Below are 26,185 nucleotides of genomic sequence, written 5' to 3' on the forward strand. Positions count from 1 at the left end.
TTTTTTAAAAGCTATTTAACTAGGGTGACCAACCGTCCTCTTTTTTTGCACTTCTTGACTTGTAAAAGCCTATAAGACCTTTTTTATTTCACCATTCGTTAACTGCACACAGAAGTCATTGTTTAAATATGTTAAAGTTTTCTTTAAACAAACAGTGTTATTAAAGTTCTTTATGACTGGGTCAAGTGTCCTCTTTTTTGGGAGTCAAAATATGGTCACCCTAATTTAACCACATAGAGAAAAGTGCTTGTATGAATGGGTGAATGAGGCATGCTGTATAAAGTGCTTTTAAGTGCTCAAGCAGAGTTGAAACAAACCAGTCTATTTACTCCTTTTTTTAAATGTTAGATATGTAACACAATAACCCTGATATCAAGAACTACCAGCCATGTAGGGCAGGAAGGCATACAACTGGAGAGGGAGTGTATGGTGTCATGGCCCACCTTGTCCTCCAGGTGGGGTACCTGTGTTTCTCTTTCCTCCAGCTCCTCTCTCCATTGTCTGTGTGAATGTTGGCATGAATGGAAACTAACCAGTCTGTTAGTCTGTCAGCTGTGGGCGTGGTCTCAGGAAAACCCCAGGGAGGCACGCCTGTCGTTCATCTTCAATCAAGGCCGTATTTAAACCTGTTCTCCACCACTTGTTGCCAGGTTGTCATCTCCGGCTGAAGCTGTTTGTTACTCTAATTCTGTACCTCATTTCTCTTACAAAACCTGTTGGAAAACCTGTAAAAATGAGTTACCTGCATGACCTGCTCTCTCACCCTGTCTGCTGTAGCTACTTCCCTGCTCTGAGCACTGGAGCTCAGCCCTAAAAAAAGATAGGAGAATCTGTGTTTCTGTTTCCAAAGAAACGTATTTGGCCTGGATGAAGAGAGATGCTGATCTGACTTGCTGCTTGATCACCTAGAAGGCTCACTTACCTGCGTACATTTCCTTCCTGTGAACTGATTAAAGAGAATAAGGAAGTCACGTAAAAGACACAAGATAATGAATAAGAAAGTCACGTAAAAGACAAGAAGGAACAAGTGACACAAACAAGAAAAACTGGAAAGGATATAAAGGAAGGGGGTGCCATTAAAGAGAACATAAGAACACAGGACGGGATGTCTAAAATGCAGGGGGTGCCATGTAAAAGAAAGAAAAAAACATAGAGAAAAAAACAAATGAACAAGGGGTAAAGTTGAAAGACGAAACACAGAGAAAGATAGAAAAAGGGAGAGTCACGTAAAAACTGAGAAACAGAAAAGACAAAGAAAAGAATTAGAAAAAAGAAATGTCTGAAAAAAAAGGGGCGGAGACAGCCCAGTATAAAAGGCCCTGAGTGGCAACAGAAAGACAGAAACAGAAAAGAACACAGAGAGACGTTGGGCCAGCCTGAGGAAGGCTATACCCAGCCGAAACGTCGCGATGGCCCAACGGCAGTGCACTACACCCGCTAAGGGTAATTTTTTGAATAGGGGGCACCGTTCCCAATCCCATTGATGGACCGTGCACCTCAGGCTCCGGCAATAGCCGGGCCTGGTCTTACCTCAACACCTAACCAGCCTGTGCCTCATGGGATTGGTGGTGCCCCTGCCCAAATAACTCTCTCCCTAACAATGGGAATCCCCCCACCCACCAACTTTTCCTAACCCTAACCCCTTTGACCCCCCTCCCCTCCTCCCCCCTCCTAACCCTCACCTAAGGGAACCCTATAAAACTTAGAAAAAAATTTAAAAAAAATTAAAAAGATGGAGAAGAAAGTCACATTAAAGACATAAAGAAAGTTAAGACAAACAAAGAGGGAACAAGTGACACAAACAAAGAAAAAGAAAGTCACGTAAAGAACACAAAGAAAGATAAGAACACTTAAAGAGAATAAGGAAGTCACGTAAAAGACACAAGATAATGAATAAGAAAGTCACGTAAAAGACAAGAAGGAACAAGTGACACAAACAAGAAAAACTGGAAAGGATATAAAGGAAGGGGGTGCCATTAAAGAGAACATAAGAACACAGGACGGGATGTCTAAAATGCAGGGGGTGCCATGTAAAAGAAAGAAAAAAACATAGAGAAAAAAACAAATGAACAAGGGGTAAAGTTGAAAGACGAAACACAGAGAAAGATAGAAAAAGGGAGAGTCACGTAAAAACTGAGAAACAGAAAAGACAAAGAAAAGAATTAGAAAAAAGAAATGTCTGAAAAAAAAGGGGCGGAGACAGCCCAGTATAAAAGGCCCTGAGTGGCAACAGAAAGACAGAAACAGAAAAGAACACAGAGAGACGTTGGGCCAGCCTGAGGAAGGCTATACCCAGCCGAAACGTCGCGATGGCCCAACGGCAGTGCACTACACCCGCTAAGGGTAATTTTTTGAATAGGGGGCACCGTTCCCAATCCCATTGATGGACCGTGCACCTCAGGCTCCGGCAATAGCCGGGCCTGGTCTTACCTCAACACCTAACCAGCCTGTGCCTCATGGGATTGGTGGTGCCCCTGCCCAAATAACTCTCTCCCTAACAATGGGAATCCCCCCACCCACCAACTTTTCCTAACCCTAACCCCTTTGACCCCCCTCCCCTCCTCCCCCCTCCTAACCCTCACCTAAGGGAACCCTATAAAACTTAGAAAAAAATTTAAAAAAAATTAAAAAGATGGAGAAGAAAGTCACATTAAAGACATAAAGAAAGTTAAGACAAACAAAGAGGGAACAAGTGACACAAACAAAGAAAAAGAAAGTCACGTAAAGAACACAAAGAAAGATAAGAACACTTAAAGAGAATAAGGAAGTCACGTAAAAGACACAAGATAATGAATAAGAAAGTCACGTAAAAGACAAGAAGGAACAAGTGACACAAACAAGAAAAACTGGAAAGGATATAAAGGAAGGGGGTGCCATTAAAGAGAACATAAGAACACAGGACGGGATGTCTAAAATGCAGGGGGTGCCATGTAAAAGAAAGAAAAAAACATAGAGAAAAAAACAAATGAACAAGGGGTAAAGTTGAAAGACGAAACACAGAGAAAGATAGAAAAAGGGAGAGTCACGTAAAAACTGAGAAACAGAAAAGACAAAGAAAAGAATTAGAAAAAAGAAATGTCTGAAAAAAAAGGGGCGGAGACAGCCCAGTATAAAAGGCCCTGAGTGGCAACAGAAAGACAGAAACAGAAAAGAACACAGAGAGACGTTGGGCCAGCCTGAGGAAGGCTATACCCAGCCGAAACGTCGCGATGGCCCAACGGCAGTGCACTACACCCGCTAAGGGTAATTTTTTGAATAGGGGGCACCGTTCCCAATCCCATTGATGGACCGTGCACCTCAGGCTCCGGCAATAGCCGGGCCTGGTCTTACCTCAACACCTAACCAGCCTGTGCCTCATGGGATTGGTGGTGCCCCTGCCCAAATAACTCTCTCCCTAACAATGGGAATCCCCCCACCCACCAACTTTTCCTAACCCTAACCCCTTTGACCCCCCTCCCCTCCTCCCCCCTCCTAACCCTCACCTAAGGGAACCCTATAAAACTTAGAAAAAAATTTAAAAAAAATTAAAAAGATGGAGAAGAAAGTCACATTAAAGACATAAAGAAAGTTAAGACAAACAAAGAGGGAACAAGTGACACAAACAAAGAAAAAGAAAGTCACGTAAAGAACACAAAGAAAGATAAGAACACTTAAAGAGAATAAGGAAGTCACGTAAAAGACACAAGATAATGAATAAGAAAGTCACGTAAAAGACAAGAAGGAACAAGTGACACAAACAAGAAAAACTGGAAAGGATATAAAGGAAGGGGGTGCCATTAAAGAGAACATAAGAACACAGGACGGGATGTCTAAAATGCAGGGGGTGCCATGTAAAAGAAAGAAAAAAACATAGAGAAAAAAAAAATGAACAAGGGGTAAAGTTAAAAGACGAAACACAGAGAAAGATAGAAAAAGGGAGAGTCACGTAAAAACTGAGAAACAGAAAAGACAAAGAAAAGAATTAGAAAAAAGAAATGTCTGAAAAAAAAGGGGCGGAGACAGCCCAGTATAAAAGGCCCTGAGTGGCAACAGAAAGACAGAAACAGAAAAGAACACAGAGAGACGTTGGGCCAGCCTGAGGAAGGCTATACCCAGCCGAAACGTCGCGATGGCCCAACGGCAGTGCACTACACCCGCTAAGGGTAATTTTTTGAATAGGGGGCACCGTTCCCAATCCCATTGATGGACCGTGCACCTCAGGCTCCGGCAATAGCCGGGCCTGGTCTTACCTCAACACCTAACCCTAACCCCCTAAGGCACAATACAGCCGAAACGTCATGACCAATTTAAGACGACACAGCTACAAGATGCAGCAGGACTTTCATGAAAGCCTCCACTCTTTGCTGCTGTGGCTCGCTCACGCAGAGAGCAGACGCTACGCAGTGGACATCGGCCACCCAGACACGACTCTCACAGCGCTGCAACAGCACAGCAACACCCTCACTGCTCTGCAAAAGGAGCTGCAGGACAGGCAGGCTCATCAGGCCTCCCTTCAGACTCTGTGGTCTCAGCTCCAGCCTGAAGACGGCACAGAGGAGAGCAACGAGGCCCGGGAGAAACTCCACGTGACGGGGAGCAAGCTGAAGCTGCTCCTGAAGCAGGTGGACGGCGACCTCAGCAACCTGCGGCAACGTCTGGACTGTGAATCTGCTACAGCCGCCCAGTGTCAAAGTGTTTCTCAGGAGGCTGCAAATTCAAAGAAAGGCTCCTCCACTCAAAGAGAGAAGCGGGAATCGTCTCCCCCTCGATCCTTCTTCTACCGGGCCCTGCGTGCCGCCTTCCCTCTTCAGCTCCTGCTGCTCCTCCTGCTCCTGCTCCTGCTCCTGCCCTGCCTGATTCCAATGTCGGAAAGTGACTCCAGCTGCACCCTTACCAATAACTTCGCCCGGTCCTTCTACCCCATGTTGCATTACCCCAACGGCCCACCGCCCACTTGATTGTGGCTCTATACTGGCCATTTGTGGCCACTTTGCTGCGACGGCTCATTGAAAACTCAACCCAAGACATGGGTAATTTTTGGAAACGCCGGGCAGGGTCTCCACCTCCCGGCAAGAACCCTCGGCCCCCATTGATGGACAGTGCCCGTCAGGTCCATTGTTGGCCTGTTTCAACCCAATCCCTAACTCAGCCCGTGCCTCATGGGGGTGGGAGATGCCCCTGCCTGTCACAAACCCTAACCCTAACCAGGGGGGATTTAATTCAACTTAAGAAAAACCTAAAAAAAGAAAAAAAGTAAATAATACTTACCGTGAAACCTAAAAAAGGAAAAAAAGTTAAAAGGAAAATACTTACCTGTGAAAAACCTAAATAAAAGGAGAGAACATACTTACCTGAGCCAGTCTGAAGAAGGCACAATACAGCCGAAACGTCATGACCAATTTAAGACGACACAGCTACAAGATGCAGCAGGACTTTCATGAAAGCCTCCACTCTTTGCTGCTGTGGCTCGCTCACGCAGAGAGCAGACGCTACGCAGTGGACATCGGCCACCCAGACACGACTCTCACAGCGCTGCAACAGCACAGCAACACCCTCACTGCTCTGCAAAAGGAGCTGCAGGACAGGCAGGCTCATCAGGCCTCCCTTCAGACTCTGTGGTCTCAGCTCCAGCCTGAAGACGGCACAGAGGAGAGCAACGAGGCCCGGGAGAAACTCCACGTGACGGGGAGCAAGCTGAAGCTGCTCCTGAAGCAGGTGGACGGCGACCTCAGCAACCTGCGGCAACGTCTGGACTGTGAATCTGCTACAGCCGCCCAGTGTCAAAGTGTTTCTCAGGAGGCTGCAAATTCAAAGAAAGGCTCCTCCACTCAAAGAGAGAAGCGGGAATCGTCTCCCCCTCGATCCTTCTTCTACCGGGCCCTGCGTGCCGCCTTCCCTCTTCAGCTCCTGCTGCTGCTCCTCCTGCTCCTGCCCTGCCTGATTCCAATGTCGGAAAGTGACTCCAGCTGCACCCTTACCAATAACTTCGCCCGGTCCTTCTACCCCATGTTGCATTACCCCAACGGCCCACCGCCCACTTGATTGTGGCTCTATACTGGCCATTTGTGGCCACTTTGCTGCGACGGCTCATTGAAAACTCAACCCAAGACATGGGTAATTTTTGGAAACGCCGGGCAGGGTCTCCACCTCCCGGCAAGAACCCTCGGCCCCCATTGATGGACAGTGCCCGTCAGGTCCATTGTTGGCCTGTTTCAACCCAATCCCTAACTCAGCCCGTGCCTCATGGGGGTGGGAGATGCCCCTGCCTGTCACAAACCCTAACCCTAACCAGGGGGGATTTAATTCAACTTAAGAAAAACCTAAAAAAAGAAAAAAAGTAAATAATACTTACCGTGAAACCTAAAAAAGGAAAAAAAGTTAAAAGGAAAATACTTACCTGTGAAAAACCTAAATAAAAGGAGAGAACATACTTACCTGAGCCAGTCTGAAGAAGGCACAATACAGCCGAAACGTCATGACCAATTTAAGACGACACAGCTACAAGATGCAGCAGGACTTTCATGAAAGCCTCCACTCTTTGCTGCTGTGGCTCGCTCACGCAGAGAGCAGACGCTACGCAGTGGACATCGGCCACCCAGACACGACTCTCACAGCGCTGCAACAGCACAGCAACACCCTCACTGCTCTGCAAAAGGAGCTGCAGGACAGGCAGGCTCATCAGGCCTCCCTTCAGACTCTGTGGTCTCAGCTCCAGCCTGAAGACGGCACAGAGGAGAGCAACGAGGCCCGGGAGAAACTCCACGTGACGGGGAGCAAGCTGAAGCTGCTCCTGAAGCAGGTGGACGGCGACCTCAGCAACCTGCGGCAACGTCTGGACTGTGAATCTGCTACAGCCGCCCAGTGTCAAAGTGTTTCTCAGGAGGCTGCAAATTCAAAGAAAGGCTCCTCCACTCAAAGAGAGAAGCGGGAATCGTCTCCCCCTCGATCCTTCTTCTACCGGGCCCTGCGTGCCGCCTTCCCTCTTCAGCTCCTGCTGCTCCTCCTGCTCCTGCTCCTGCTCCTGCCCTGCCTGATTCCAATGTCGGAAAGTGACTCCAGCTGCACCCTTACCAATAACTTCGCCCGGTCCTTCTACCCCATGTTGCATTACCCCAACGGCCCACCGCCCACTTGATTGTGGCTCTATACTGGCCATTTGTGGCCACTTTGCTGCGACGGCTCATTGAAAACTCAACCCAAGACATGGGTAATTTTTGGAAACGCCGGGCAGGGTCTCCACCTCCCGGCAAGAACCCTCGGCCCCCATTGATGGACAGTGCCCGTCAGGTCCATTGTTGGCCTGTTTCAACCCAATCCCTAACTCAGCCCGTGCCTCATGGGGGTGGGAGATGCCCCTGCCTGTCACAAACCCTAACCCTAACCAGGGGGGATTTAATTCAACTTAAGAAAAACCTAAAAAAAGAAAAAAAGTAAATAATACTTACCGTGAAACCTAAAAAAGGAAAAAAAGTTAAAAGGAAAATACTTACCTGTGAAAAACCTAAATAAAAGGAGAGAACATACTTACCTGAGCCAGTCTGAAGAAGGCACAATACAGCCGAAACGTCATGACCAATTTAAGACGACACAGCTACAAGATGCAGCAGGACTTTCATGAAAGCCTCCACTCTTTGCTGCTGTGGCTCGCTCACGCAGAGAGCAGACGCTACGCAGTGGACATCGGCCACCCAGACACGACTCTCACAGCGCTGCAACAGCACAGCAACACCCTCACTGCTCTGCAAAAGGAGCTGCAGGACAGGCAGGCTCATCAGGCCTCCCTTCAGACTCTGTGGTCTCAGCTCCAGCCTGAAGACGGCACAGAGGAGAGCAACGAGGCCCGGGAGAAACTCCACGTGACGGGGAGCAAGCTGAAGCTGCTCCTGAAGCAGGTGGACGGCGACCTCAGCAACCTGCGGCAACGTCTGGACTGTGAATCTGCTACAGCCGCCCAGTGTCAAAGTGTTTCTCAGGAGGCTGCAAATTCAAAGAAAGGCTCCTCCACTCAAAGAGAGAAGCGGGAATCGTCTCCCCCTCGATCCTTCTTCTACCGGGCCCTGCGTGCCGCCTTCCCTCTTCAGCTCCTGCTGCTGCTCCTCCTGCTCCTGCTCCTGCCCTGCCTGATTCCAATGTCGGAAAGTGACTCCAGCTGCACCCTTACCAATAACTTCGCCCGGTCCTTCTACCCCATGTTGCATTACCCCAACGGCCCACCGCCCACTTGATTGTGGCTCTATACTGGCCATTTGTGGCCACTTTGCTGCGACGGCTCATTGAAAACTCAACCCAAGACATGGGTAATTTTTGGAAACGCCGGGCAGGGTCTCCACCTCCCGGCAAGAACCCTCGGCCCCCATTGATGGACAGTGCCCGTCAGGTCCATTGTTGGCCTGTTTCAACCCAATCCCTAACTCAGCCCGTGCCTCATGGGGGTGGGAGATGCCCCTGCCTGTCACAAACCCTAACCCTAACCAGGGGGGATTTAATTCAACTTAAGAAAAACCTAAAAAAAGAAAAAAAGTAAATAATACTTACCGTGAAACCTAAAAAAGGAAAAAAAGTTAAAAGGAAAATACTTACCTGTGAAAAACCTAAATAAAAGGAGAGAACATACTTACCTGAGCCAGTCTGAAGAAGGCACAATACAGCCGAAACGTCATGACCAATTTAAGACGACACAGCTACAAGATGCAGCAGGACTTTCATGAAAGCCTCCACTCTTTGCTGCTGTGGCTCGCTCACGCAGAGAGCAGACGCTACGCAGTGGACATCGGCCACCCAGACACGACTCTCACAGCGCTGCAACAGCACAGCAACACCCTCACTGCTCTGCAAAAGGAGCTGCAGGACAGGCAGGCTCATCAGGCCTCCCTTCAGACTCTGTGGTCTCAGCTCCAGCCTGAAGACGGCACAGAGGAGAGCAACGAGGCCCGGGAGAAACTCCACGTGACGGGGAGCAAGCTGAAGCTGCTCCTGAAGCAGGTGGACGGCGACCTCAGCAACCTGCGGCAACGTCTGGACTGTGAATCTGCTACAGCCGCCCAGTGTCAAAGTGTTTCTCAGGAGGCTGCAAATTCAAAGAAAGGCTCCTCCACTCAAAGAGAGAAGCGGGAATCGTCTCCCCCTCGATCCTTCTTCTACCGGGCCCTGCGTGCCGCCTTCCCTCTTCAGCTCCTGCTGCTGCTCCTCCTGCTCCTGCTCCTGCCCTGCCTGATTCCAATGTCGGAAAGTGACTCCAGCTGCACCCTTACCAATAACTTCGCCCGGTCCTTCTACCCCATGTTGCATTACCCCAACGGCCCACCGCCCACTTGATTGTGGCTCTATACTGGCCATTTGTGGCCACTTTGCTGCGACGGCTCATTGAAAACTCAACCCAAGACATGGGTAATTTTTGGAAACGCCGGGCAGGGTCTCCACCTCCCGGCAAGAACCCTCGGCCCCCATTGATGGACAGTGCCCGTCAGGTCCATTGTTGGCCTGTTTCAACCCAATCCCTAACTCAGCCCGTGCCTCATGGGGGTGGGAGATGCCCCTGCCTGTCACAAACCCTAACCCTAACCAGGGGGGATTTAATTCAACTTAAGAAAAACCTAAAAAAAGAAAAAAAGTAAATAATACTTACCGTGAAACCTAAAAAAGGAAAAAAAGTTAAAAGGAAAATACTTACCTGTGAAAAACCTAAATAAAAGGAGAGAACATACTTACCTGAGCCAGTCTGAAGAAGGCACAATACAGCCGAAACGTCATGACCAATTTAAGACGACACAGCTACAAGATGCAGCAGGACTTTCATGAAAGCCTCCACTCTTTGCTGCTGTGGCTCGCTCACGCAGAGAGCAGACGCTACGCAGTGGACATCGGCCACCCAGACACGACTCTCACAGCGCTGCAACAGCACAGCAACACCCTCACTGCTCTGCAAAAGGAGCTGCAGGACAGGCAGGCTCATCAGGCCTCCCTTCAGACTCTGTGGTCTCAGCTCCAGCCTGAAGACGGCACAGAGGAGAGCAACGAGGCCCGGGAGAAACTCCACGTGACGGGGAGCAAGCTGAAGCTGCTCCTGAAGCAGGTGGACGGCGACCTCAGCAACCTGCGGCAACGTCTGGACTGTGAATCTGCTACAGCCGCCCAGTGTCAAAGTGTTTCTCAGGAGGCTGCAAATTCAAAGAAAGGCTCCTCCACTCAAAGAGAGAAGCGGGAATCGTCTCCCCCTCGATCCTTCTTCTACCGGGCCCTGCGTGCCGCCTTCCCTCTTCAGCTCCTGCTGCTGCTCCTCCTGCTCCTGCTCCTGCCCTGCCTGATTCCAATGTCGGAAAGTGACTCCAGCTGCACCCTTACCAATAACTTCGCCCGGTCCTTCTACCCCATGTTGCATTACCCCAACGGCCCACCGCCCACTTGATTGTGGCTCTATACTGGCCATTTGTGGCCACTTTGCTGCGACGGCTCATTGAAAACTCAACCCAAGACATGGGTAATTTTTGGAAACGCCGGGCAGGGTCTCCACCTCCCGGCAAGAACCCTCGGCCCCCATTGATGGACAGTCCCCGTCAGGTCCATTGTTGGCCTGTTTCAACCCAATCCCTAACCCTAACCCCTAACCCTAAACAGAAAAACAAATAAGAGGGGAAGAAAAACAAATAAGAGAAGAGGAAAAACAAATAAGAGAAACAGAAAAACAAGTAAGAGAAAGAGAGAAAAGAAAAAACAAGTGTGAAACTAAGAAAGAACAAGTGAGAAACTAAGAAAGAAATTTTGAAAAAAACACAAACAGAAAACCTAAAAGTGGGAGGAGACAACACAAGTATAAAAGCCAAGAGAGGCACACAGAGAACAAACAGACAGAAACATATTGGGCCAGCCTGAGGAAGGCGAAACTACGCCGAAACGTCGCGAAGGCCCAATAAAGTGCACTGAACCCAAGATATGGGTAATTTTTTGAACCAGGGCAGGGACACCACCACCCAGCCCCATCGATGGCCCGTGCACGCCAGGCTACCAGCTTGCTGGTGGCCTGTTCCTTACTTAACACCTAACCAGCCAGTGCCTCGTGGGGTTGGGGGTGCCCCTGCCCTCTAACAAACCCTAACCCTAACCAGGGGGGTCCCTATAAAAAACAAAAAACAATTAAGACAAGAAAGACAAGAGAGTCAAAGAAAAGCAGAAAGAAAGACATGAAGTCACGTAAAAACAGAAAAAGTAAAAAGAGAAGCCACGTATAACAAACACAGAAAGAGAAGTTGAAAACAAAGAGAACATGAACAACAAAGGACGGGATGTCAAACCAAGCAGGGGGTGCCATAAAAACAAAAAAAGAACTTAAAGACAAGAGACAGACAAAGAAAAAACAAGTACATGAAATAGGACGGGATGTCAAACCAAGTAGGGGGTGCCATAAAAACAAAGAGAAAATGAAGAGAAATATAAAGATAGAAAAACAAATAAGAGAAGAGGAAAAACAAATAAGAGAAGAGGAAAAAACAAATAAGAGGGGAAGAAAAACAAATAAGAGAAACAGAAAAACAAATAAGAGAAGAGGAAAAACAAATAAGAGAAACAGAAAAACAAATAAGAGAAGAGGAAAAACAAATAAGAGAAACAGAAAAACAAGTAAGAGAAAGAGAGAAAAGAAAAAACAAGTGTGAAACTAAGAAAGAACAAGTGAGAAACTAAGAAAGAAATTTTGAAAAAAACACAAACAGAAAACCTAAAAGTGGGAGGAGACAACACAAGTATAAAAGCCAAGAGAGGCACACAGAGAACAAACAGACAGAAACATATTGGGCCAGCCTGAGGAAGGCGAAACTACGCCGAAACGTCGCGAAGGCCCAAAAAAGTGCACTGAACCCAAGATATGGGTAATTTTTTGAACCAGGGCAGGGACACCACCACCCAGCCCCATCGATGGCCCGTGCACGCCAGGCTACCAGCTTGCTGGTGGCCTGTTCCTTACTTAACCCCTAACCCTTCCGGCATAGCCGGGCCTGCTCTTTCCCACACCCTAACCCCCCTAACCCCCCTAACCCCAGGGGGGTCCTCTAAAACACAAAGAAAAAGAAACAAAGTCACGTAAAAAACCAAGTAGGAAACGAGGAAAGGACATAAAAGGAAGGGGGTGCCAAAATCATAAATATGAATAAAGATCAAAGGACGGGATGTCAAAACAGCAGGGGGTGCCATGAAAAACAATAATACAGAAAACAAGTGGAGAAATGAAGAAAAGTAGACAAAGAGAAAGTCACGAAAAAACAAACAGAGAAAGAAAAGTAAGAAACAAAGATAAAGACAAAGAAAGACAAAGAGAAAGTCACGAAAAAGAAACAGAAAGAAAAGTAAGAAACAAAGATAAAGAGATGAAAAGTAAGAGAAAACATAAGTACAGTAAGACAAGGAAGTCACGTAAAGAGAAAAACAGTAAGAAAAGCAGTAAGAATTTTTAAGAAACATAGTAAGACAAGAAAGTCACGTAAAGAGAAAAACAGAAAGAAAAACAAGTAAGAAACACAAGTTGGAAACCCAAGAGTGGGAGGAGCCAAGAAAGAGTATAAAAGCCAAGAGAGGCACAGACAAGACAGAAGTCAAACAGACACAAGAGAACACACATTGGCCCAGCCTGAAGAAGGCACAGATATGCCGAAACGTCGCGAGGGCCCAATGATGTACAATGCGCATACACCCAAGATGGGTAATTTTTTGAAACAGGGCAGGGACATTACCACCCAGCCCCATTGATGGCCCGTGCACTTCAGGTTGCCAGCTTGCTGGCGGCCTGCTTATTTACACAACCCTAACCCTACCCTAACCCTTTGCCCCCCTCCCCCCTCCCCTTCTAGCCCTAACCCTAATGGAGCCCTAAAAACCTAAACTAAGAGAAAAAAAGACAAGAAAGGTCAGAAAAAAAGACAGAGTACATAAAGGAAAGGATTTACAGGAAGGGGGTGCCATAAAAGAAAAATACAGAACATAGGACGGGATGTCTAAAGAGTAGGGGGTGCCATTTAAAGAAATATGTGAAAGAATAAAGAAAAGAACAACAGAAAAACAAAGAGAAAGAATAAAGAAGAACAGAAAGAATAAAGAAGAACAGAAAGAATAAAGAAAAACAGAAAGAACAAAGAACAACAGAAAAAGATAGAAAAAGGGAGAGCTAAAGCAGAAAAAACTGAGAACAAGAAAAAAACTAAGAAACAGAAAAAGTTAAGAAAAACAGAAATGAAAAAGAAGAGTATAAAAGGCCCAGAGTGGCAAAACTGAACACAAGAGCGGGTGGGCCAGCCTGAAGAAGGCTAAATTGAGCCGAAACGTCGCGATTGGCCCACCACAGTGCACTACACCCGCTTAGGGTAATTTTTTGAACAGGGGCACCAACACCAGTCCCAGTGATGGCCCGTGCACTCAGGTTCCGGCATAGCCGGGCCTGCTCTTTACCCAAATCCTAAAAGGTAAAAACACTAATTTGGCTTTCTAAAACTAAATTCGAACTGAAAAAAAGTGGGAGGGTATAAATAGAAGGGGAAGGCACTCTGCTCATTCCACTCCAAACCATCGGACAGAGCAGACCTCTGAGAGCAAGCCTGTTTTTCATTTTTTCTGTGTGTGCCTAGGCCTGAAGAAGACCTTCACAGGTCGAAACGTCGCCACATAGGCACACAAATTCGTATTCATTTGGCCTATTATAATTTAAGAGACTAATCCGAAGTACTTACTTTTAGTCTTTTAGTGAAACACGAGGAGCTTGTACCACAGTCTCAAGTATGACCAGACACATTTATTGATAAAGTATGGTGGATCGATGATAAGGAGTAATCTGAGTCGGACTCGGTCAATAAATATGCCACCAACATTTATTGTTTACTGTTAAGGAGTTTGGTCTGATACAACTTTATTTTAAATGTATGAACCATTTAGTTTAAGTATATATTTTTTGTTATGGATCATTCTCAAAAAAGAAAAACTTCCCTTTGATGAAAATCCTTTAGCAGTTGTTCAGTTCATGTTGAATTGTCTGAATTTAAACCCACAGACAATTCAACAGGTAACCATCTCTGTATGAATCCTTCTCTTTTCTTCTGTACAGTTTCTATGGTTTGTCTTTTCTCTCTCTTTTTTTTTTTCATTTTGGAAAGTACCTTGTACTTTTTGAGTCAGCACCCCAGTCATGATTCTAAGTGAGCTGAGCTGATACTTAAGACTATGATGCAGAATGCTGATTGGTTGGAAAGAAGTGGCATTAGAACTGTCCTATATGCAACACGACATCAGTCATGGCAGTTTTAAATGGCTAGACTGGCAGTGCCAACTGTGCCAAGCAGCTATGTACAAATATAAAAAAACATTGGCTCCCTATGCATCAGAGATGTTTCAAGCAGCTCTTCTATGATCAGCACTATCTACACAGGAAGTCGCATTTGCAGTGGAAAACAAAGCAAACAAAATAAACTGGTACCAAGAAATTAGTCAAGTTACAGCAGTGGAGTTGAAATATGCTCGTTGAATAATGAATTTAAATAATAATGTATTTTAATTACAATTTTGTCAGTCTTATACCCAAGTTTCTTTTGTCTTTGTTTTTCAAAAACTTTTTCAAATTACATATACCATCTTAAATGATTATGGAATGGTGGCCCTGGATAAGGAGGGTGTATGGATCAGACTGAGGTCTAAAATAACTTGCTTTTTTTCATTTTTGTTTTAATGTGCATACTTTTCAGAGTTGTCTGAGTGGCATGATGTTCTGCTGTGAGCTGAGTGAGAGTCTGAGTAAAAGATACCACATGTGAAAGAGTTTTATTTAGAAAAGTCAGTGTTTACCTCAGCCAGCTGGGAGCCTCACCTGTTCCTTGTTACCCACGGAGAAAGCGAGAGGTATTTGTTAGACTCAGCTATATTACTCCTAAGCCTTGGACTTGGGCAGAAAGAAGAATGCAGACCTATGCAGAGACTGTTTTGATATTTGTAGAGCAGTGTGAAGTCAGGCCAGCGGCTGTGAGTTGCAGGTGACTGCTGAAAGAAAAAATATTTTATTACTGCATTCCAGCACCAGGGTGGGTGCATAGAAATGGAATAAACTAGATGGGATGCAGTATGCTTTTTAAAATTACTATGCAGTACGAGCTGTCAGCATTTACAAGGTGACACTGAGTGCCAGGTGACTAAAGTGCTGAATACCCCACATACTGTTTACATATAGGGAGTTTCACTCGATTCAGAATTTCTTTGGAACTTCATTTTTCTTTTTGGATAAAAAAAAAAGTTTAATGAAAACATACAGTCAAGCAATCACAAAACCAAACTAACCCACATTATCCCAGCTTGATATTACAATGTTTCAAAGTTTCTAATATGTCAAATATTTACCTTTCTTGCCTTTTCTCAGACACAAAACGTTGAACATGATAAAAATTTCTTTTTTTTCTTTTTTTTTATAGTGATAGGAAAAGCTAGCTGTGGCTGCTATAGGCTGACACATTTTACTCACTAAAGAATAAAATCCTAATCCTTATTACCCAAGACCTGTTTCAGTTCCAAAAATGCGTCCCTTTGTCCCAAAAGATATTCTGTTCATGAGGTCATTCATTTGTCCCAGACATTTCCCAACAGATTTGTATATCTTGCTCATACATGATACTCTGAGTTACCTGGCTACACTTGAATTAATAACACGGGGGCTCTATAAATAAAGATTATTTGTATCATATTAAAATGATGATCGCAATAAATTTTAGGTTCGTCACATCTTAGTTTGCACTGGTTATGTCTGTTGCTGTACAACAGCCTTTAAGATGATCATTAATTCATTTGACTTCAGAGATGGAAAGTTAATAAAGACAAGAGTTGAAATGGTCCTTCTCTCCAACAGAGGAAACATATGAGTGGGTAGGACAGATTAATCTAATCTCAATATGACAAATATTTATCTGTAATGAAGGGAAATTTGCAAATGTGGTTCCCTTTAATATGGAAACAACAATGAGAACATGTCAAGATATGCTTTTTCTAAACCATCGTTGTACAACAAAGCAACACCAGCATTTGATGTGACATTAGGAGCCTTGCCTGGAGTTGGATTCTTTGAGTAAGTCCTTATAAATTCTCCTTAACGTGTTTCCTTCACCTCATGATGTTTTCCATCAAGGTCGAGGCAAAGTTATTAAGAAAAGATCCATCAGGGACTGTTTCTCCTCCGCCTAGGTGTCTTCAGGAGCACCTCAGGGATGTGTCCTCTCGCCACTGCTCTACTCCCTCTACACTTCAGACTGTGTGGCCACCCATGGCTCCAACACCATTGTGAAGTTTGCTGACAACACAGTGGTGTTGGGTGCCATCTCCAACAACGATGAGGCGGCCTACATGGACGAAGTGAAGAATCTGGCATCATGGTGCCAGGACAACCACCTCCAGCTGAACGTCGGCAAGACCAAGGAGCTGGTGGTGGACTTCAGAAGGAGTCAGCACAGAGACTACAAGCCCAAGACTACAAGAGGGTGCAGTCCTTCAAGTATCTCGGTGTCCACATCTCCTCAGACCTGACATGGGCTGCCCACATTCAGGTCCAGACCAAAAAGGCTAGGCAGCGCCTGTATCACCTACGACAACTGAGGAAGTTCAGGGTCTCTCCAAAGATCCTCAGGATTTTCTATACAGGCGCTGTGGAGAGCATCCTCACACAGAACATCACATCGTGGTTTGGGAACAGCTGTGTGAAGGACCAAAAAGCTCTCCAGAGAGTGATCCGTACAGCAGAACGCTGCTGCAGGATTGCTCTCCCCCCGCTTCAGGACACCTACACCAGGAGATGCCGGACTAGAGCAGCGCAGATACTGAAGGACCCGTCCCATCCAGGCAACAAACTGTTCCAACTTCTGCAATCTGGTAGAAGGTTCTGCATCTTCCGGGCAAGGACAGAGAGACTCAAGAGGAGCTTCTATCCCCAAGCCATCCGTGCCCTAAACACACACACCCGCCCTCTCACATCATCTATAATTGACTGAGACAGGACTCTCTTCCAGACTCTCTCTCTCTCTCTCTCTCTCTATCTATCTATGAATATGAATGTAAGAAGGAGGGAAAAATGAATTTGAGAAAACAAATGAAGCTTTTACCCACTGACACAGGAGATGCACAGGGGACAAAAGACACAGTGGAAGACAAATGTATGTACATGGGGGACACATTATGACACAGCTGTGAACAGGCCACAGGTACTACCTACTCTGTATTCCATATTCTATGTTACGAAAGCTGCCAGCCTCTCTACATGTGCTTGGAAAGACAGAGGAGAGAAACATGTGTTTTGAGTTTTCAGAGCCTTTAAAGTGAAGAGCCAATTGGAGCAGAGAAGCAAGGTACTGAGAAAATAGAGAAGAAATGAGAGCGTGGCTTAGGTTTAGGTGTGTTTGAAAACCGAGAGCTATTCTATTGTTTGGAAAACAATATGTCCCCAAGTTTCCTTCTCCTCTTGTCTATTTTACTGACGCAAAGACCGTATTGACCAGAATAATTCATCATTTATTTGAGATTTTTCATTGTTGGACTGTGTACTCCTCCTGGAAGATGTTAGGGAATGTCATTATGTTGTGCAGATATACAGTATGCATATACAGCATGGCTTTGGGGCCAATGAGCAATGGATGAGAAGTTAAGACATATAAAGCTCCATTCGCATTATTTCTTTTTTCTTTTGCAGTACAAACACTGACACACACGGTTTGTAGTTAAATGTACAGTAATCTGAGGGCACATGCACGATTCATGAACATCAATGCTGCTGTCACAAAGGTCCATTCTATTGCTTTCGATATGAAATAGAAAAGGCTGGAATTTGTACTCCTTTTCTTGCCTCACCGATGATAATAAAGCTTTAAATTGTAAATGAACAGTGTAAATACAGTACTTTTCTATTCTTAACTTCAAATTTATATTGAGAATTTGAGCATCAGCGCATCTGCCATATTTCAGTCATGACAGATGGCTGCCCCTCCCTGAGTCTGGACGTGCCGAAGGTTTCTTCCTGTAAAAAGGAGGGTTTTTTTCTTTCCACTGTTGCCAAGTACTCTATCAAAGGAGCTAGTTTGATTGTTGTGGTTTTCTTTAGTATTATTGCAGGATTTCTACCTTACATCATAAAGCGCTTTGAGGCAACTGCTGTTGTGATTTGGTGGCATATAAATAAAACAGAATTGAATTGTCTACTGACGGTTCCCATCTATCCTATCAGAGTCTGAAACAAATCTACAGAGAAAAACATAAAAACTGCAACTATTCAATTATGTGATATTTCAATTTTTCCTTTTAAATGGGACTGCAATTTTGTTTCTGCATGATTATTTGCTATTGTGTTTTAAAAAAAATTTTGTTTTGCCAAAATATTGCAAAATTTAAGAATCTGCTACAGTAAAGTGTACACTTTACTGTACATGTGTGTCCTCTGCAAGAGTGAAACAACAAGGTCAATACAAGTGCCTGTGAAATGTGAGGATGTAATCTGGATATTTTTCATTTATATATATATATGTGTGTGTGTGTGTGTGTGTGTGTGTGTGTGTGTATTAACAGTTTTTTAACAGTTGCAGTATATCCGCTTGTAAAGCGATTACAGTTTTAGTTTAGTGTAACTAAATGTTGAATGTTAACCTGTGCAATGTTTTTGTTTTGTAGACTTGTCATCCAACTGTTTGAAGTTGTTTTTTAAAGTCATATATAACTAAAAAATAAAAAAATAATCTTTGACAAAGAGAATAGCAGCCACGCTCTATGTTACAGATTTGCCAGCCTTTTGGAATTACCAGATACATTTTTTAAATATTTGAGATCTCAAATATTAAAATGCAAAGTGTATGTGTCACGGTCCGGGGCAGCGGCCGTGTGGAGAGTGGAAGGAGGACTCAAAGCGCAGCACTCATTCAGGTGTGAGGGTGATTTATTGATAATAACAAACATAAAGAGGAGATGGCAAAACAGAACTACGGAGGAACTAAACTGGGTGAAACTACACAAAGGAGTGGCAAACCTGAACACGAAGGGAGAACAGCAGGGAGAGCACGCAGAGGATTTCACAGGGTAGATGCAGAGTACGCAGGGTAACACAGAGGATGAACACAGGTAGGAACACAGATGACGCGACGAGGAGCAGAGGAAATCACACGCTATAAATACACAAAGAGACACTGGGAAATCACACACAGATGGGGGAAACAGCTGGACCTGATTAACCTGACGAGACAGGGGAACACTAACACCAGGGACCAACAGAGGGAGCACAAACCCAGAACCCAGTGTCTAAAATCCCAAACACAAACCATCCCAAAACAGCCATGAATAATAATGAAAGTAATAACAATAAGTACATAAACATAAAGTCACTGAGTCATGGTCGCAGGACCATGACAGTACCCCCCCCCCCCTCAAGGGCTGGCCCCCGACAGCCACAGAAACACACCACCAGATCCGGGCGGGCGGCAGGGGGCCCAGGACGGAGGGACCGGACCACGACCACGGACGGAGGCCCCAGAGTCCCAAAACAAAGATGAACACAAAACCCACAGGGGAGCAGAGTCCAAAGCACAGTTCAGGAGGCCGTCCACGAAGAAGGCAGCGGCGGCGCGTAAAGAGTTCAGGAGGCCGGCCGTGCGGAAGGCAACGGCGGCGCGTAAAGAGTTCAGGAGGCCGGCCGTGCGGAAGGCAACGGCGGCGCGTAAAGAGTTCAGGAGGCTGGCCGTGCGGAAGGCAACGGCGGCGCGTAAAGAGTTCAGGAGGCCGGCTGTGTGGAAGGCAGCGGCGGCCACACAGGCGATGGCGGTCCGGGGGCCGGCCGTGCGGAAGGCAACGGCGGCCACTCAGGCGATGGCGCTCGGCCAGTAGCCTAGCCAGCGGTCCAGAAAACGGCCGTTTAGCTCCAGACCCAAACGAGGCTGGGCCAGGCGAGGCTGAGGGCACGGAAGCCGGGACCGCAGCAGGCGGAGATGATGATGCAGACACAAAGGCTGGACCAGACGAGGATGCAGACACGAAGGCTGGACCAGGCGAGGATGCAGACACGGAGGCTGGACCAGACGAGGATGCAGACACGGAGGCTGGACCAGGCGAGGATGCAGACACGGAGGCTGGACCAGGCGATGGAGACACGGAGGCTGGACCAGACGATGCTGATGATGCTGATGATGGACCAGACGAAGATGAAGCTGAAGCTGGACCAGACGAAGATGAAGCCGGACCAGGCGAAGATGAAGCCGGACCAGGCGAAGATGAAGCCGGGCCAGGCGAAGATGAAACCGGGCCAGGCGAAGATGAAACCGGGCCAGGCGAAGATGAAACCGGGCCAGGCGATGAAGAAGCTGCAGCTGAAGCTGGGCCAGGCGAAGCTGATGCTGTAGCTGAAGCTGGGCCAGGTGAGGATGAAGCTGGACCAGAATCAGGCGAGGCTGAAGCTTCAGGCTGAGGCGTGGCAGTAGCAGGTGGTAGCGCTGCAGGTGATGATACTGCAGGAGGCGGCGCTGCAGCCACAGGTGGAGAAGCAGCCACAGGTGGAGAAGCAGCCACAGGTGGCCGGACGGGATCCTCGGGCCCCCCAGCAGGCGAAGCAGGAGGCTGGACGGGCTCCTCGGGCCCCCCAGCAGGCGAAACAGGAGGCTGGACGGGCTCCTCGGGCCCCCCAGCAGGCGAAGCGGGAGACTGGACGGGCTCCTCGGGCCCCCCAGCGAAAACAGCCACAGAACCAGTGGGCACCGGGGCCCCCGGCACACATGAAACAAAGCCAGTAGGCACGTGGGCCTCTGGCACACATGAAACAAAACCAGCAGGCACGTGGGCCTCTGGCACACATGAAACAAAACCAGTAGGCACGTGGGCCTCTGGCACATGTGAAACAAAACCAGTAGGCACGTGGGCCTCTGGCACATGTGAAACAAAACCAGTAGGCACGTGGGCCTCTGGCACACATACGGAGGGCTGCAGCTGCGCAGAGCACTGACCCTGCTCAGGCAGTGACAGCCCGGTGCAGTTCACAGCTGGCATCTTGGCCACCAGGGGTCCAGAGTAAGCTGAGGGCAGCAACCCCGCCTCTGGGGAAGCCCCGGAGTGAGTAACAGTCACTAATGTTGCCAGCTGTTGAGGAACAGGTCCGTAATGTAACAGTTTGTCTCCCTGCTCAGAAACGGCGGTGGAAAAACAGTGTGAAAATTGTGGCTTAAGGGAGGCTAATGGTTGAGCTACAGACTGGGAAGCTTGTGACTGGACACAGAACTGAGCCGGAGAATGGTGATAGAGTCCTGGCTCAGAAGGAGCGGCAGAGAAACAGTCTCTCGGTTTCACAGAGGGTCTGTACACGCCCACTTGCGAAGGGTCCGTTACCACGAAGGTGGGTAAGCGATCCGAACAGTCTCCCATCCCGCTCTGGATAGCCCCAGAAAACAGAGTCTCGGAATCTGGGGAAGCCAGAACATGTCGCTCGCTCACCGCCTCGGACTGCTCGGAAGTAAAAGCAGACGGGGGGTGAAGACCGAGGTCCAGAAGGAGGAACTCCCGCTCCCACGAACAAAGCGAGCCCAGAAGCCATGGGAGACCGGTCACCAGACGCTGTAGCCGCCTCTCTACAGCGCGCTGGGACGTGCCACCCGGGCTTTCCAGCCACAGGTCGATCAGCTCCTGTGTGGCATCGATGAGATTTTCCCGTAGTTCCCTGGATGGATTAAGCGCTGCTGGGTCCATGTTGTGGTCGCGTCGTACTGTCACGGTCCGGGGCAGCGGCCGTGTGGAGAGTGGAAGGAGGACTCAAAGCGCAGCACTCATTCAGGTGTGAGGGTGATTTATTGATAATAACAAACATAAAGAGGAGATGGCAAAACAGAACTACGGAGGAACTAAACTGGGTGAAACTACACAAAGGAGTGGCAAACCTGAACACGAAGGGAGAACAGCAGGGAGAGCACGCAGAGGATTTCACAGGGTAGATGCAGAGTACGCAGGGTAACACAGAGGATGAACACAGGTAGGAACACAGGTAGGAACACAGACGACGCGACGAGGAGCAGAGGAAATCACACGCTATAAATACACAAAGAGACACTGGGAAATCACACACAGATGGGGGAAACAGCTGGACCTGATTAACCTGACGAGACAGGGGAACACTAACACCAGGGACCAACAGAGGGAGCACAAACCCAGAACCCAGTGTCTAAAATCCCAAACACAAACCATCCCAAAACAGCCATGAATAATAATGAAAGTAATAACAATAAGTACATAAACATAAAGTCACTGAGTCATGGTCGCAGGACCATGACAGTATGTTTGCTGGGTTTTTTTTATCTTAGCTTTTATGGCTTAAAATCTGATTTGGGGGTTTAACATTAACTGGCATTAAAACAGCATAACAAAGAAGCCTGACAACTTTACTCAGTCATGTTTCTATACAGCCTGATTTTGATACTGAACTCCACTTAGCAGATTTTTTAGAGTGTACTTTGCCCTTATCACAGTATAAACATCTACTCAACCAGAATAACCTGCTGGTGCCAATGTACAGATAACAAATGTTAGCTACGTATCTTAAATGGGATTTTGTAACAAAGAAACACTCAGAACTTACTACTACTAATATTTACATTTGTTTGAAGATCTGAAACATTTAAGTGTGACAAACACTTAAATGAAAGGCAGGATACTCTCACAGAATTGCACGTAGTTCTTTTTGTGTAATCTTTGAAGGAGCTTTTCTAAACTGTCTAAAAGAAGTTCTTTGAGAGTTTGCTTTTCTTTATTCATCATTTCAAACTACAAAAAAGTCAGCTACTTAGAAATGCTTTTGGAGTTCTTTCTGCATATTTATAATGTTTGTTTGTTTTTTTAGGGTCCATTCTAAGTTGTTGTGATTGTATCGTGGTTCACATCTACCAGATTTTACTAACAAGAATGACTTTGTCAGTAACTAAGCTATATGCCTGTATTTGCTGGGAGGGGTGCCTCTATGGGCTATAGATCCAATGTCATGTCCTAAATTAAAACATCTGACTCTAAGTTGCATACTGGAAGGAGGCAAAGGAGCTTGCAAAGAAAAGCGTCTGGACTTCTTTAAGTTACTTGAAGACGTTTCACCTCTCATCCGAGAAGCTTCTTCAGTTCTAAGGTCAAATGGTGGAGAGTCCCAGATATAAACCTAGTGGGAGTGTCCCCCCACAGAGGGACAAAAGGACCCCCTGATGATCCTCTAATCGCCTGAGCCAAGGTGTGAAACTGGGTGTGGGTCCCAATCAGCCGGTGTGGCTTTTCTTTGCGAGCTCCTTTGACTACGATGACCTGGATGACTGAGAACCTTCACAGACATACTGGAAGGGAGCCATTTACACAATCTCCACTATTCTTGTGTTTGTGTTGTAGATGAAATTTAGACCACAGTTCATAAACAGTGAGTGCCGAAATCCTATTGAGTGACTACTTCAGGAAGTATTTTTTTGCATTTACAATAGTGCATTTGCTATTTGCTGTGGTATAATAATAATTGTTTTGGAGGAAGGAAGGTTCAGGGTTTAAGTAGTCATCATCATGGGCTCATCCGATTAGAATGGGAATAAGCAGTCATCTATCATTTGCAGGTTTTGTCGTTTTATTGAATAAAGGGGTAAAGGAAAGACACACATGGACTGCTATCTCTCAGCTGCCAGTATGCCAGCTAACAACAGCTGCACAACACAAGAGAACCGTCCAGTATCTACAGACACATAATGTATAATGTTGTATACAGCCTTTATCTGTTTTTTTGACATTTCTTAAGAAACTGATATTGCACCTTTTTTTAGTGTGATCTGGAAATGATTTATTGTCTACTTCACTGATTTGACTGAATAAGCAAATCCATTATTAATGTAATCAACAATCAAAGACATTATTTAGGGGGCACACAGTTTTCATCTGTCTCTGGTTTGGGTGGCTAGTAACAGCAGCACACAGTACAAATGCCAAGAACTGATAATAATACTGTCATGGTCCTGGGCCATGTTGGCCCAGTGTTCTTAGTTTCCTTGTATGTTTGTATTTTATTCCATGCTTCCCCTGCCCTTTATGTCTAAGTTCTCCCCGTGCTCTCTCTTCCCCCTGTGTGCCCTCTATGTATTTATGAGCCCTCGTCCCCTTTCGTGTTTATTCCATGTCTCCCCTGCCTGTTACGTTGGTGTTCTACTCGTGCTCTCTCTCCTCCTGTACTTCCTGTTTCACCTCTCCCGTCAGTGTTCAGTTCACCCCGCCCTGTCTCGTTATGATTATCAGTGTCACCTGTGTTCCCCGTGTGTTCCCACTTCCCTCGTTAACCCTCTGTGTATTTCTGTCTGCGTCTCCCTCTGTTCAGTGTGACGTCGTCCCTCATGCCGTGTGTGGATCTCCCTGTGTCTCTCTGTGAGTTCTTAGTTTGTGGTTTCCCAGTTTAGTTTGTATATTTGTTCTGCCAGCGAATAAAGCTGAGTTTTGAGTTCATTCCCTCGTGCCTGTGAGTCCTGCATTTTGGGTCCTACTCCTGCCTGCCGCACGGCGATTCGTGACAGTACGACGTCACCAGATATGGACCCAGCAGCACTCAACCCACCAGAAGAACTGCGTCTGGACATAATCTACTCCGTGGAAAGACTCCTGCATCTGTGGCTCGAACATGAGGGGAAGGAATTTCGCCGTGCTGTGGAAACCAAACTACAGCGCTTGTTCTCTGGTCTTCCCTGGCTACTCAGTGCGCTCCACCCACTCGAACAGGATTTAATCCGCAACGAGCTCCACCTTCATCCCCCAGCTGCTACTACCCACCTGCCTGAAGGGCCGGATGTGGAGCCGCTCGGCCCGTCAGAGCCATCATCAAAAAAGAAACGGCATTCACGCCGCCGACGCGCCACCCCACAGCCGGACATTCGGCCTTCTAATTCACCTTCTGTGCTGCCAGAAGCTCCGTCGGCTCCCTCGCTGCTACTTCCAGCTCAGTTAGCTCCCTCGCCGCCACCCGCAGCTCAGTTAGCTCCCTCGCCGCCACCCGCAGCTCAGTTAGCTCCCTCGCCGCCACCCGCAGCTCAGTTAGCTCCCTCGCCGCCACCCGCAGCTCAGTTAGCTCCCTCGCCGCCACCCGCAGCTCAGTCTCCTGTGTCCCCGCTAGCTCAGCCATTAACTCCACCACAAGCTCCATTTTCACCTCTACCATCGCTTCAGTCATCAGTTCGGTCTGCCACTCAGTCGCCCTTAGCTCCATCATCCACACTACCACCTGTTTCTCTTCCACCACAACCGTCACTACACCCAGCCACTCAGGCTGCTACTCAGTCAGTCATTCAACCCATAGCCCTGCCGTTAATATGCTCTGTAGCTGAGCCACTAGCCGCCCGACCCGCAGCCACTTCAGCCACTCCTCCACCCGTCACACCTCCACTACAACCATCACTGCAGTCTCTAGCGCAGTCACCTGCAGCTCTGCTTTCCCCAGTGCAGTCTCCAGTGTCCCCAGTGCAGTCTCCAGTGTCCCCAGTGCAGTCTCCAGCAGCCCTGCTGTCCCCAGTGCAGCATCCCTTAGCACAGTCATCCACTCAATCACCAGCTCCACTTTCCCCTCAACTATCACTACCACCTCTAGCTCAGTCTCCTGTGCACTCACCTCTGGTTCATTCTCCTGTGAAGTCATCAACTCCCCTGCCTTCTCCACTCTCACCACCTCCGTTACAACAGACATCAGTTCAGTCCCCTGTGCCAGTGCAGACGCCCTCAGTTCAGTCTCCCGTGCAGTTATCTACTTCACCACCGTCAGTAGCTCAGCTCCCACTCTCACCCGTGTCTCCAGCAGCTCAGCTCCCGCTCTCACCCGTGTCTCCAGTAACTCAGTTAGCTGCCCAGCAGCCACTCTCCGCTCAGTCTCCTGTGTCGCCAGTTTTGCTCATTCACTCCATGCAGAGAGGTAACTGGATTTCTACTCAGGGTACTTTCCATGGTTTAGCCGCCGTTGGCACAGTTTGCCACTCCAGGGCTTCCCCAGAGGCTAGGTCTCAGTCACCAGCTGATTCTGGACCCCTGAAGTTTAAGCAGCCCCCTAAGAACTGCACCATGTTCGCATTGCCTGGGCAGAGTCAGTGCTCAGTGCAGCGCCAGTTGTCCTCATGTCGGCCGAAGGACTTCATGCCTGTTGGCGTTGTTTTGGCCTCCGCTGGAGGGTCCGAGGGGCCCGTTCAGCCTCCCGTCTCCGCTG

General features: G+C 47.3%; 6 protein-coding genes across 6 annotated transcripts; all 6 read left to right on the forward strand.

The window, feature by feature from the left end:
- Positions 1 to 588: 588 nt before the first annotated feature.
- Positions 589 to 5,000, forward strand: LOC146570250 (nesprin-2-like). The gene has a single exon (XM_085283174.1). The coding sequence runs from the start codon at positions 4,278 to 4,280 to the stop codon at positions 4,935 to 4,937; it is 660 nt and encodes a 219-aa protein (XP_085139300.1). The 5' UTR covers positions 589 to 4,277; the 3' UTR covers positions 4,938 to 5,000.
- Positions 5,001 to 5,369: 369 nt separating this feature from the next.
- Positions 5,370 to 6,084, forward strand: LOC146570251 (nesprin-2-like). Its single transcript, XM_085283180.1, has one exon. The coding sequence runs from the start codon at positions 5,371 to 5,373 to the stop codon at positions 6,019 to 6,021; it is 651 nt and encodes a 216-aa protein (XP_085139306.1). The 5' UTR covers position 5,370; the 3' UTR covers positions 6,022 to 6,084.
- Positions 6,085 to 6,453: 369 nt separating this feature from the next.
- LOC146570252 (nesprin-2-like) lies at positions 6,454 to 7,177 on the forward strand. The gene has a single exon (XM_085283175.1). It carries the CDS (start codon positions 6,455 to 6,457, stop codon positions 7,112 to 7,114), a length of 660 nt encoding a protein of 219 aa, XP_085139301.1. The 5' UTR covers position 6,454; the 3' UTR covers positions 7,115 to 7,177.
- Positions 7,178 to 7,546: 369 nt separating this feature from the next.
- On the forward strand, positions 7,547 to 8,267 carry LOC146570253 (nesprin-2-like). Its single transcript, XM_085283178.1, has one exon. It carries the CDS (start codon positions 7,548 to 7,550, stop codon positions 8,202 to 8,204), a length of 657 nt encoding a protein of 218 aa, XP_085139304.1. The 5' UTR covers position 7,547; the 3' UTR covers positions 8,205 to 8,267.
- Positions 8,268 to 8,636: 369 nt separating this feature from the next.
- Positions 8,637 to 9,357, forward strand: LOC146570254 (nesprin-2-like). Its single transcript, XM_085283179.1, has one exon. It carries the CDS (start codon positions 8,638 to 8,640, stop codon positions 9,292 to 9,294), a length of 657 nt encoding a protein of 218 aa, XP_085139305.1. The 5' UTR covers position 8,637; the 3' UTR covers positions 9,295 to 9,357.
- Positions 9,358 to 9,726: 369 nt separating this feature from the next.
- LOC146570255 (nesprin-2-like) lies at positions 9,727 to 11,663 on the forward strand. The gene has a single exon (XM_085283176.1). The coding sequence runs from the start codon at positions 9,728 to 9,730 to the stop codon at positions 10,382 to 10,384; it is 657 nt and encodes a 218-aa protein (XP_085139302.1). The 5' UTR covers position 9,727; the 3' UTR covers positions 10,385 to 11,663.
- The last annotated feature ends 14,522 nt before the right edge of the window (positions 11,664 to 26,185 follow it).

Source organism: Mchenga conophoros, linkage group LG7 (assembly GCF_057382185.1).
Source record: "Mchenga conophoros isolate Kocher_MC1m ecotype Shallow Benthic linkage group LG7, M_conophoros_male_GT1.1, whole genome shotgun sequence".
Lineage (NCBI taxonomy): Eukaryota > Metazoa > Chordata > Actinopteri > Cichliformes > Cichlidae > Mchenga > Mchenga conophoros.

Bases quoted from the DNA above. Each gene is read 5' to 3' on its own strand.
- LOC146570250 (XM_085283174.1), top strand. From the start codon at position 4,278: ATGACCAATTTAAGACGACACAGCTACAAGATGCAGCAGGACTTTCAT.
- LOC146570253 (XM_085283178.1), top strand. From the start codon at position 7,548: ATGACCAATTTAAGACGACACAGCTACAAGATGCAGCAGGACTTTCAT.
- LOC146570254 (XM_085283179.1), top strand. From the start codon at position 8,638: ATGACCAATTTAAGACGACACAGCTACAAGATGCAGCAGGACTTTCAT.
- LOC146570252 (XM_085283175.1), top strand. From the start codon at position 6,455: ATGACCAATTTAAGACGACACAGCTACAAGATGCAGCAGGACTTTCAT.
- LOC146570251 (XM_085283180.1), top strand. From the start codon at position 5,371: ATGACCAATTTAAGACGACACAGCTACAAGATGCAGCAGGACTTTCAT.
- LOC146570255 (XM_085283176.1), top strand. From the start codon at position 9,728: ATGACCAATTTAAGACGACACAGCTACAAGATGCAGCAGGACTTTCAT.